Source organism: Mustelus asterias, unplaced genomic scaffold (assembly GCF_964213995.1).
Source record: "Mustelus asterias unplaced genomic scaffold, sMusAst1.hap1.1 HAP1_SCAFFOLD_171, whole genome shotgun sequence".
Taxonomy (NCBI): Eukaryota; Metazoa; Chordata; class Chondrichthyes; order Carcharhiniformes; family Triakidae; genus Mustelus; species Mustelus asterias.
The window spans coordinates 828,903-841,176 of record NW_027590177.1 but is presented as its reverse complement, the minus strand read 5'-3'; the positions used below and the strand labels follow the sequence as shown (position 1 = coordinate 841,176).

The following is a 12,274-nucleotide window of genomic DNA, read 5'->3' as shown; positions in this document are numbered from 1 at the left end:
ACACCCGGTGCGGAGAGGGGAGGGTCGGGATGGCGACCTCCTCGTGAACCTGCTCCTGGCGATACGCACCATTTACCGGTCCAGGCAGCGGGCGATCGAGGGGGCCGTCCATCCTGACTGTCTTCCCCTCTACCGCGGCTACGTTCGCGGCCAGGTGTCCCTGGAGAGGGAGCATGCGGTGTCCACGGGCGCGGTTGACGACTTCCGCGCCCGCTGGGCACCGCAGGGGTTGGGGTGCATTATTGACCCTAATAATCACATTTTAATTTGATGTTTTTAAGTTTCCTTTGTATTTTGATTTCTGTTCGGGCTGTTCCCCCTCCTTTTTGGGGAGCTGCCCCTTTTACTTTGTCCTGACTTAGAACATAGAACAGGACAGCACAGAACAGGCCCTTCGGCCCACGATGTTGTGCCGAGCTTTATCTGAAACCAAGATCAAGCTATCCCACTCCCTATCATCCTGGTGTGCTCCATGTGCCTATCCAATAACCGCGTAAATGTTCCTAAAGTGTCTGACTCCACTATCACTGCAGGCAGTCCATTCCACACCCCAACCACTCTCTGCGTAAAGAACCTACCTCTGATATCCTTCCTGTATCTCCCACCACGAACCCTATAGTTATGCCCCCTTGTAATAGCTCCATCCACCCGAGGAAATAGTCTTTGATCTGAGTTAGTTTATTTGGTTTGACCTAAAAAGATGGCAACACCTGGGAGGAAATCAATGTTTCCCCCTTTCCATTTCTTTTCTCATTCTGGGGGAAATTGGGGACTTGCAGCAACTGAAGGGAAAGGAAGTGAATCCAGTCGGTATATTCCACACATTTTTACTCCAGTCATATGGGCATAGATCTGTCTGGCAGTTTGCATGGAAATTTTCAGCTCTCTCTGTCCAGGACAGGAAGCAGTGAGCATGGATCTGTCAATCAGCCTCAATCAGCACCTTCAGGAGAATTGGGAGGGTGAATATTAGATACAGCAGAGTGAGAATGGAGGGAGAGTGTGTGGGATGGAGATTTACAGCTTTTGGGGAATGAGAGAGAAAGAATGTTCCATAGAAACTGGAATTGGCTGTTCTGAATTTCGATCCTGTACTGACAGTGATGACTTGTGTCAACTTGTTTTACAGGATATTGAAAGAGGAATCACAGGCTAAAATCTCGAACGTCACATCGAGATCTGGCAGAGTCATATTCCTTGGGACGTGAATATCATCGGCCATTGAATCTGGAAGGAAATTTGAAAAGATTTCAAACATCAATCTGACTGAAAAAGCATCAACACATGGCCACACTCGAGTCAGTGTGTTCCAGTGCACTGACTGAAGAGCTTTAACCAGTTACACAGCCTGAATAAATATCACACCATTCACAGTGGGGAGAGACTGTACTCGTGTTCTGTGTGTGGACGAGGCTTCAGCTGATTGTCCACCCAAGAGAGAGGTAAGGACACCTGCACCATGGAGAAACCATGGAAATGTGCGGACTGTGGGAAGGGATACAGAGCCCCATGTCTGCTGGATGCTCATCGGCGCAACCACACTGGGGAGAGGCCATTCATTTGCTCTCAGTGTGGGGAGGGATTCATTCAGTCATCCGTCCTGCGGGCACACCAGCAAGTTCACACTGGAGAGACCGTTCACCTGCTCTCAGTGTGAGAAGAGATTCACTCGGTCATCCGACCTGCAGAGACACCAGCGAGTTCACAGCGGGGAGAGGCCGTTTACCTGCTCTCAGTGTGGGAAGGGATTCACTCGGTCATCCGTCCTGCGGACACATCAGCGAGTTCACAGCGGGGAGAGGCCGTTTACCTGCTCTCAGTGTGGGAAGGGATTCACTCAGTTATCCAACCTGCGGAAACACCAGCGAGTTCACACTGGGGAGAGGCCATTCACCTGCTCTCAGTGTGGGAAGAGATTCAGAGCTTCATCCAGCCTGCAGAGACACCAGCGAATTCACATGGGGAGAGGCCATTCACCTGCTCTCAGTGTGGGAAGGAATTCACTCAGTGATCCCACCTGCTGAGACATCAGAGAGGTTACACTGGGGAGAAACTGTCCACCTGCTGAGTGTATAAAAAGGGTTCAGAATTTCATCCCAGCTGCTGAGACACCAACAAGTTCACAGGGTTGGATTCTGCTGTTATTGTTTCTGCTCTCAATTACATCCAGGACTGCATTTTGTTCATTCTCACAGTTGGTCAATGGGGAGGGTCGGAGGGTTTCTTTCTGCTGGACTGACCAGTCTCACAACTTGGCCTCCAGTGGGCTGATGCTCTTTGAGTCTTGTTGCGAATACATGGTTTCAAATTTCTCTAGGATCACAGGGTGACAGGGTGTGAGGAAGATCAGAGATATTTAGTCAGCATTTCTGTTTGAAACCTCCCAAATGCCCATCCAATTTCCTTTGTAATTGTTTATTGTCTCCACTTCCTCCACCCTCGTAGGCAGCGAGTTCCAGGTCATTACCATTCGCTGCATCAAAATATTCTTCCTCACATCCCCCCCTACATCTCTGACCCGAAACTTTATATCTGTGACCCCCTCTCCTTCTCCCATCAGCTAATGGGAACAGCTTTTCTTTGTCCACCTTATCTAAACCTGTCAGAATCTTGTCCTTTGCTCCAAGGGGAACAACCCCAGCCTGACATTGACAATAAAGAACAAACTAACAGAATATGTTCGTACCTGAAATCAAATGGGAATGTTTAAATTCTGTTTTAAAGATATTGTGAATATATTGTCCTGGACAATAAAGGAATTGGAATAACTCACCTTGGGTATGGTTGAATGGAGTATCTCAATCTGGTATCCACCTACAGTCCAGTGAAAGTCTGGAATGTGTAGCTGGAAATCTTTCCCTCACAGCACTGTGGATGTACTTACACAACCTGGAGATGCTGGTGTTGGACTGGGGTAAACACAGTAAGAAGTCTGACAACAAGTTAAAGTCCAACAGGTTTATTTGGTAGGAAACGCCACTAGCTTTCGGAGCGCTGCTCCTTCGTCAGGTGAGTGGGAGTTCTGTTCACAAAACAGGATTTTTTATAATCAGAACTCCCACTCACCTGATGAAGGAACAGCGCTCCGAAAGCTAGTGGCGTTTGCTACCAAATAAACCTGTTGGACTTTAACTTGGTGTTTTGAGACTTCTTACGGTGTACTTACACCTCAGGCATTGTAGCAGTTCAGGAAGGCAGTGTTGGGGTTGACCATGGCCGAGGCAGCTACATACAGCCACATATTCTGTTATAATTGAAGGACTGCAGATTGAATGTGAGGCATTATGGGACTGGACTATCTTGACCACATTCCTGTGACTGCTCAGTTTCTGCAATCACAGACCATTAAAGCTGCTTCGCAGGGCCCCGACAGAGGACCTGGTGAGAATATTTACTCAGAATGAGTTAGAATTAAACTTATTCCAGGACCGGCTGGTGTTCAGTGGCTGAGATTCCTGAATCTGTAAAAAGGGGGTCTGACCAATCAACAAACAGTGGTAGATAGTTAGTTAAAAAGCGTTCTCAGGCATTGTTTAAATTATTTTATCCCAAATTTGTGATCAGAACTGTGAGGGACTTGTGATCCGATATTCAGTGAAGTGACGGTATACTCCAAGTCGCACTGGACTGAAAAGCAGACCTCTGAGAGTAGATTCTAATGGTTATAATCCTACCCAAGCATGGCCAGTGAAAAATCAGAGCTCTTACCTGCTATTTGGAAACTAAGAACAAGAAACTTATTGATAAAATTATTAGAGAATACAGCCAACGTTTCGAGACTGGAAGACATTTCATAACAGCTCTTATGAAGGGTCATCCATACTTGAAACATTGGCTCCACTCTGTCTCCACAGATGCTGCCAGACCTGCTGAGCTTTTCCAGTATTTTCTGTTGTTGTTTCAGATTCCAGCATCCGCAGTATTTAACTTTTCTGATAAAATGATTAGTTCTGATTGGAAACCCCACGACCCTCCCGCAAAACAGAGGGAGTGGTGGCAAAAGGGGAAAAAGGATAAGGATGATAAAGTCTGGGTTCTGATTCTCTGAGAACATGTAGAATCAACAAAATGAGTGAAGCAGTTTATAAAGAACAGAAGTTATCCATCCCTAAAAAAACTCATCAAATAAAAGTAATTAAGTTATGGAATATAACAAAAAAATTCAGAGATGAAGTTTACAATCTAGTTTGTTTTGATTTTTTACTTGTGTAAAGTGGTATTATTGTGGGCCAATTTTTGAATATAACATCCCTGCTGTTCAATTCTATCTCTCGAGAATGGAACCCTATTTATGGGCCCCAGACCTTCGGGAAGATGTGAAGTTCTTAGAGAGGGTGCAGAGGAGATTTGCACGAATGGCAACTCACATCATTAAAAAGTAGCTGGATCGGCACTTGGCAAGTCAGAACATTTAAGGCTATGGGCCAGGTGCTGGTAAATGGGATTCGGTGGGAGGTCAGGTGTTTCTTGCGTGTCGGTGAAGACTCGATGCGCTGAAGGGCCTCTTCTGCAGTGTACGATTTCATGATGAGGCAATTCAGTTAGTTGGAGAGAGTGGAGCAGCTGAAATTTCTCTCTTTAAATCAGTCAAGACATTAGGGTCGAGAATGGGGTCATTCGGTCCACTGATTCAATGCTGGCACTTTGCATATCAAACTCTTGTCCGTTCTATTTATTGACAGATCCATGCTCACTGCTTCCTGTCCTGGAGTGGAGATGCCGGCGTTTGACTGTGGTAAACACAGTAAGAAGTTTAACAACACCAGGTTAAAGTCCAACAGGTTTATTTGGTAGCAAAAGCCACACAAGCTTTCGGAGCCTTAAGCCCCTTCTTCAGGTAGAGAATAGAGAAACCCTACAGTACAGAAAGAGGCCATTTGGCCCATCGAGTCTGCACCGACCACAATCCCACCCAGGCCCTACCCCCACATATTTACCCGCTAATCCTTCTAACCTACGCATCCCAGGACTCTAAGGGGCAATTTTTAACCTGGCCAATCAACCTAACCCGCACATCTTTGGACTGTGGGAGAAAACCGGAGCACCCGGAGGAAACCCACGCAGACACGAAGAGAATGTGCAAACTCCACACAGACAGTGACCCAAGCCGGGAATCGAACCCAGGTCCCTGGAGCTGTGAAGCAGCAGTGCTAACCACTGTGCTACCGTGCCGCCAGGTGAGTGGGAATTCTGTTCACAAACAGGGCATAGAAAGACACAAACTCAATTTACATGAATAATGCTTGGAATGCGAAAACTTACAACTAATCAAGTCTTTAAGATACAAACAATGTGAGTGGAGAGAGCATCAAGACAGGCTAAAGAGATGTGTATTGGACACTTTCAGCTCTCTGTGTCCTGGACACAGCTGGAAATCTCCATGCAGGCGGCCAGACAGATATATGTCTATCTGACTGGACTAACAATGTGTGGAATGTACAGACAGGGGGAACAATGGGTGGGGGCGGGGCTCCCGGGTCCGCGCGCCTGAACCCGGAGACGTCACCGCGGAGCAGAGTGATTGCTATTGGCTGATTCAGGCAGGGCTCCATTGTGCCGTCACAATGACTCAGAGGGGCGTTCCCAGCACACAGTGTCCCATTGGCAGCAATATCACTGGTTACAGAAGCAGCACACTGCGGATTGGACAGCAGGTCAGCGCAGCTGGCGGTCAAAGCCCCGCCCATCCTCACGTGGGCTCGGGTTCCGCCCACTCATTGTCCACATGCGGTAGATTAGCCAATGGCAACGCGTGGAGGACCGGATGGACGCTGGTCCTCCAGCCAATCAGAGTCCGGGCCTGGTGTCAGTGGCTGCGCGGAGCTTGGTCCATTGTCTGTGAGTAAAGTGTTTGAATTCTGCGCTCCAGAGGACTGTGGAGCCTCAGTCATCAAATATTTTCAAGAGAGAGATTGGTAACTTTTGAGGCATTGAGCAACCTGGGGGATAGTTTGGGAAATATTGGTCCTATGGAAATAGTGTGAGGTAGATCAGCCAATTCTCAATCAAAGGTTGAGGCAGTTCGATGGGCTGAATGCCAACTGCAGCTCCAATTTCTTATGATTTCTGTGTCCAGGACAGGAAGCAGTGAGCATGGATCTGTCAATCAGCTTCAATCAGCACCTTCAGGAGAATCGGGAGGGTGAATATTAGATAAGACCATAAGACCATAAGACATACAGCAGATACAGCAGAGTGAGAATGGAGGGAGAGTGTGTGGGATGGAGATTTACAGCTTTTGCACAATGAGAGAGGAAAGAATGTTCCATAGAAACTAGAATTGTCTGTTCTGAATTTCTATTTCTATTTCTAACTCATTTTACAGGATATTGAACGAGGAATTACAGGCTGAAATCTCAAATGTCAAGTCTAGATCTGGCAGTCATATTCCTTAGGAGTGAAATATCATCGGCCTTTGAATCTTGAAGGGGAAATGTTTGTCCAGTCTGTCGATTTGAAAAGAAATTCAAACATCAGTGTGACTGGAAAAGCACCAACACACTGCCACACTCGAGTGAGAGTGTTCCAATGCACTGACTAAAGAGCTTTAACCAGTTACACAGCCTGAATAAATATCACACCATTCACAGTGAGGAGAGACCATACTGGTGTTGTGCCTAGACGAGGCATCAACTGATTGTCCACCCAAGAGAGCGGCAAGGACACCTGCACCATGGAGAAACCATGGAAATGTGTGGATTGTGGGAAGAGATACAAAGCCCCATCTCAGCTGGACGCTCATCGGCGCAGTCACACTGGGGAGAGGCCGTTCATCTGCTCTCAGTGTGGGAAGGGATTCACTCTGTCTTCCAGCCTGCAGACACACCAGCGAGTTCACACTGGGGAGAGGCCGTTCACCTGCTCTCAGTGTGGGAACAAATTCACTCAGTTATCCAATCTGCAGGCACACCAGCGAGTTCACACTGGGGAGAGGCCATTCACCTGCTCTCAGTGTGGGAAGGGATTCAGTCAGTTGTCCAGCCTGCGGACACACCAGCGAGTTCACACTGGGGAGAGGCCATTCACCTGCTCTCAGTGTGGGGAGGGATTCACTCGGTTCTCGAACATGTGGAGACACCAGCGAGTTCACACTGGGGAAAGGCCATTCACCTGCTCTCAGTGTGGGAAGGGATTCAGTCAGTTTTCCAGCCTGCGGACACACCAGCGGGTTCATACTGGGGAGAGGCCGTTCACCTGCTCTCAGTGTGGGAAGGGATTCAGAGCTTCATCCAACCTGCGGACACACCAGCGAGTTCACACTGGGGAGAGGCCGTTCACCTGCTCTCTGTGTGGGAAGGAATTCACTCGGTCCTCCAACCTGTGGAGACACCAGCGAGTTCACACCGGGGAGAGGCCCTTCACCTGCTCTCAGTGTGGGGAGGGATTCAGAGCTTCATCCAGCCTGCGGACACACCAGCGAGTTCACACTGGGGAGAGACCGTTCACCTGCTCTCAGTGTGGAAAGGGATTCACTCGGTCATCCAGCCTGCGGACACACCAGCAAGTTCACACTGGGGAGAGACCGTTCACCTGCTCTCAGTGTGGGAAGGCATTCATAACTTCATCCAGCCTGCGGACACACCAGCGAGTTCACACTGGGGAGAAACCATTCACCTGCTCTCTGTGTGGGAAGGGATTCACTCAGTCATCCCACCTGCGGAGGCACCAGCGAGTTCACATTGGGGAGAGGCCTTTCACCTACTCTGTGTGGGAAGCGGTTCAGTGATTCATCCAGCCAGCAGACACACCAGCGAGTTCACACTGGGTGGAAACCGTTCACCTGCTCTGTGTGTGGAAAGGGGTTCTCTCGGTTATTCTGCCTGCAGACACACCAGGGAATTCACACTGGGGAGAGACCGTTCAGCTGTTCTGTGTGTGAGAAGAGATTCAGTCTTTCATCTCAGCTATTGGTACACCAGCGAGTTCACGAGTGGTTCCAGTGGTCGATTCTGCTGTTATTGTTTCTGTTTTCAATTATATTGGTCAATGGGGAGGGTCGGAGGGTTTGTTTCTGCTGGACTGACCGGTCTCACAACTTTGCCTCCAATGGCTGATGCTCTTGTCTTGTTGCGAATACCTGGTTTCAAATTTCACAAGGATCACAGAGTGACAGGGTGCTCGGAAGTTCAGAGATATTTAGTCAGCATTTCTGTTTGAAACCTCCCAAATGCCCATCCAATTTCCTTTGTAATTGTTTATTGTCTCCACTTCCTCCACCCTCGTAGGCAGCGAGTTCCAGATCATTACCATTCGCTGCATCAAAATATTATTCCTCACATGGGCAGCACGGTAGCACAGTGGTTAGCACTGCTGCTTCACAGCTCCAGGGACCTGGATTCGATTCCCGGCTTGGGTCACAGTCTGTGTGGAGTTTGCACATTCTCCTCGTGTCTGCGTGGGTTTCCTCCGGGTGCTCTGGTTTCCTCCCACAGTCCAAAGATGTGCGGGTTAGTTTGATTGGGCATGCTAAAAATTGCCCCTTAGAGTCCTGAGATGCGTAGGTTAGAGGGATTAGCGGGTAAATGTGTAGGGATATGGGGGTAGGGCCTGGGTGGGATTGTGGTCGGTGCAGACCCGATGGGCCAAATGGCCTCTTTCTGCACTGTAGGGTTTCTCTGATTCTGTGATCCCACCCAAAACTTTAAATTTGCTTGTCATCCTTGTCCCATCAGCTAATAGGAACAGATTTTCTTTGTCCACCTTATCTAAACCTGTCAGAATCTTGTCCACCTCTATCAAATCTCCCCTCAACCTCCTTTGCTCCAAGGGGAACAACCCCAGCCTGACATTGACAATAAAGATCAATCGAACAGAATATGTTAGTACCTGAAATCAAATGGGAATGTTTAATTTCTGTTTTAAAGATATTGTGAATATATTGTCCTGGACAATAAAGGAATTGGAATAACTCACCTTGGGTGTGGTTGAATGGAATATATCAATCTGGAACCCACTTACATTCTAATGAAAGTCAGGAATGTGTAGCTGGAAATCCCTCCCTAACAGCACTTTGGGTCACCTATACCTCAGGCATTGCAGCAGTTCAAGAAGGCAGTGTTGGGGTTGACCACGGCCGAGGCAGCTACATACAGCCACATATTCTGTTATAATTGAAGGACTGTAGTTTGAATGTGAGGCATAGAGGTTTACAGCATGGAAATCGGCCCAACGTGTCCATGCTGCCTTTTTTTAAAAATCCCTTAGCTAATCCCAATTGCCTGCATTTGGCCCATATCCCTCTATACCCATCTTATCCATGTAACTATCTAAAAGCTTTTTAAAAGACAAAATTGTACCCGCCTCTACTGCTATCTCTGGCAGCTTGTTCCAGACACTCACCACCCTCTGTGTGAAAAAATTACCCCTTTCGACACTTTTGTATCTCTCCCCTCTCACCTTAAACCTATGCCTTCTAGTTTTAGACTCCCCTACTTTTGGGAAAATATATTGACTATCTAGCTGATCTATGCCCCTCATTATTTTATAGAGCTCTATAAGGTCACCCCTCAGCCTCATACGCTCCAGAGAAAAAAGTCTCAGTCTATCCAGCCTCTCCTTATAACTCAAATCATCCAGTCCCAGTTGCATCCTAGTAAATCTTTTCTGCACTATTTCTAGTTTAATAATACCCTTTCTATAATAGGATGACCAGAACTGCACACACTATTCCAAGTGTGGCCTTACCAATGTCTTGTACAACTTCAACAAGACATCCCAACTCCTGTATTCAATGTTCTGACCGATGAAACCAAGCATGCCGAATGCCTTCTTCAGCATTCTGTCCACCTGTGACTCCACTTTCAAGGAGCAATGAACATGTACCCCTCGATCTCTTTGTTCTGTTACTCCCCAACGCCCTACCATTAACTGAGTAAGTCCTGCCCTAGCTCAATCTACCAAAATGCATCACCTCACGTTTGTCTCAATTAAACTCCATCTGCCATTCATCAGCCCACTGGCACAATTGATCAAGATCCCGTTGCAATCGGAGATAACTTTCTTCACTGTCCACTATGCCACCAATCTTGGTGTCATCTGCAAACTTTCTAACCATGCCTCTGATATTCTCGTCCCAATCATTAATATAAATGACAAATAACAGTGGACCCAGTACTGATCCCTGAAGCACACTTCTGGTCACAGTCCTCCAGTTTGAAAAACAACCCCCTACAGCCACCCTCTGGCTTCTGTCAAGAAGCCAATTTTGTATCCATTTAGATACCTCACCCTGGATCCCGTGAGATTTTAACCTTATGCAACAACCTACCATGCGGTACTTTGTCAGAGATCTTGCTAAAGTTCATGTTGACAACATCAACTGCACTGCCCTCATCTACTTAGTTACCCCTTCAAAAAACTCAATCAAATTTGACCACAGCTCAGTTTCTGCAATCATGGACCATTAAAGCTGCTTAGCAGTGCCCTGACAGAGGACCTGGTGAGAATATTTCCTCATTGAGTTAGAATTAAACTTATTCCAGGACTGGCTGGTGTTCAGTGGCTGAGATACCCGAATCTGTGAAAAGAGGGTCTGACCAATCAACAAACAGTGGTAGGTAGTTGATTAAGAAGTTCAGAAGCGTTCTCAGGCATTGTTTAAATTATTTTATCATAAATTTGTGATGAGAACTGTGAGGGACTATGACCAGATGGTCACTGAAGTGATGGTATACTCCAAGTAACACTGGACTGAAAAGCGAGAGTAGATTCTAATGAATGGTTATAATCCTACCCTAGCATGGCCAGTGAAAAATCAGAGCTCGAGTGATCAAGAATAATAATGTGATAAGGTGCGAAGGAATAAGATCTCACCGTGTAAAAATCAAGTTGGGATGACATTTGTATCACATAGGAGTCAATGAATGGAATACATTGGGTATTGCACATCCCCTAGCCTGGCCTGATTGAACGCATGAATGGGCTATTGAAACAACAAATCAAACTTTTGACCAGTGACCACACACTCAAAGAGTGGCACAGGCCTTATATAATTTGAATAATAGGCCACAAAAAGGAGGGGTGGCACGGCAGCACAGTGGTTAGCACTGCAGCCTCACAGCACCAAGGACCTGGGTTTGACTCCTGGCTTGTGTCACCGTCTGTGTGGAGTTTGCACATTCTCCCCGTGTCTGCGTGGGTTTCATCCAAGTGCTCTGGTTTCCTTCCACACTCCAAAGATGCGGGTTAGGTTGATTGGCCATGCTAAATTGCCTCTTAGTGTCAGGGTGTTATAGGGTAAATAAGTATGGTTATGGGGATAGGGCCTGGATGGGATTGTGGTCGGTGCAGATTCAATGGGCCGAATGGCCTCCTTCTGCACTGTAGGGATTCTATGAAACCCCGTGAGTCAGATGATAAAACAACCTGTCCCTTCAATTCTTCCTCCAGACAGGGAATATGACACACCTGTATGTAAGGGTGGCAAGGTGTGGGTACATATCTCAAACCAAACCCCACAGAAAAGGGGAAATAATTGCTGCTGGACATGCTTGGCTTGTACCTCCTAAGCTGCGTTCACTCCCGATGCATGGGGGATGGAAGGCATCCAGTAAAATATGCACTCAAAACAAATGTACTTGTGGAGAAGGACAGAAATATTATTTGTATAACATCACTGTCCAGGCATCCGTGCTCAGTGTGGCGGATTGTAGCCAATCGCCTTTTGTAATGGTATGTCCTCTACATAACTCCTCATACATGAAGCTTGTACCTTACACCTGAGTCATGGCCAATGTCAATAGGAATTATCGCCAGTTAATGATACTATTATGCATGAAATTGGGCAAGTTTGGTGGGGAGGTGATGGCCTCGTGATATTATCGCTAGATTACTCATTCAGAACTCAGCTAATGTTCTGGGGACCCAGGTTCTAATCCCACCACAGCAGATGGTGACATTTAATGAAAAAGATCTGGAAATAAGAATCTCCTGATGACCATGAAACCATTGTCGATTGTCAGAAAAAAAACCATCTGATTCACAATGTCCTTTCGGGAAGGAAATCTGCCATCCTTAACTGGTCTGGCCCACATGTGACTCCATGAATAATTTTTTAAAACTATGTCTGCATGACCAGCACTCACAATGTGCATCTGAATGCCAGACAGCTTGAACCCCCTGTAAACCAATGTTGGAAAGATGCATGGGACATATTTGATGTACATACTAATAGAACATATTATTTGATATAGACACACCCACGGTATTGTGCATCTGCCTTCAATTGAACTGAATAAATTATGCAGGTTTATTGAACAAAATACACACGTTTCTG

General features: G+C 46.8%; 1 protein-coding gene across 1 annotated transcript in view; it reads left to right on the top strand.

The window, feature by feature from the left end:
* The window catches only part of LOC144485233 (uncharacterized), a 66,949-nt gene that overhangs the window by 18,520 nt on the left and 36,155 nt on the right, over positions 1 to 12,274 (top strand). The window contains 2 exon segments of the mRNA XM_078203441.1: positions 6,686 to 7,704; positions 7,706 to 7,942. Of these exon segments, the coding sequence (XP_078059567.1) occupies positions 6,686 to 7,704; positions 7,706 to 7,942 (1,256 nt within the window).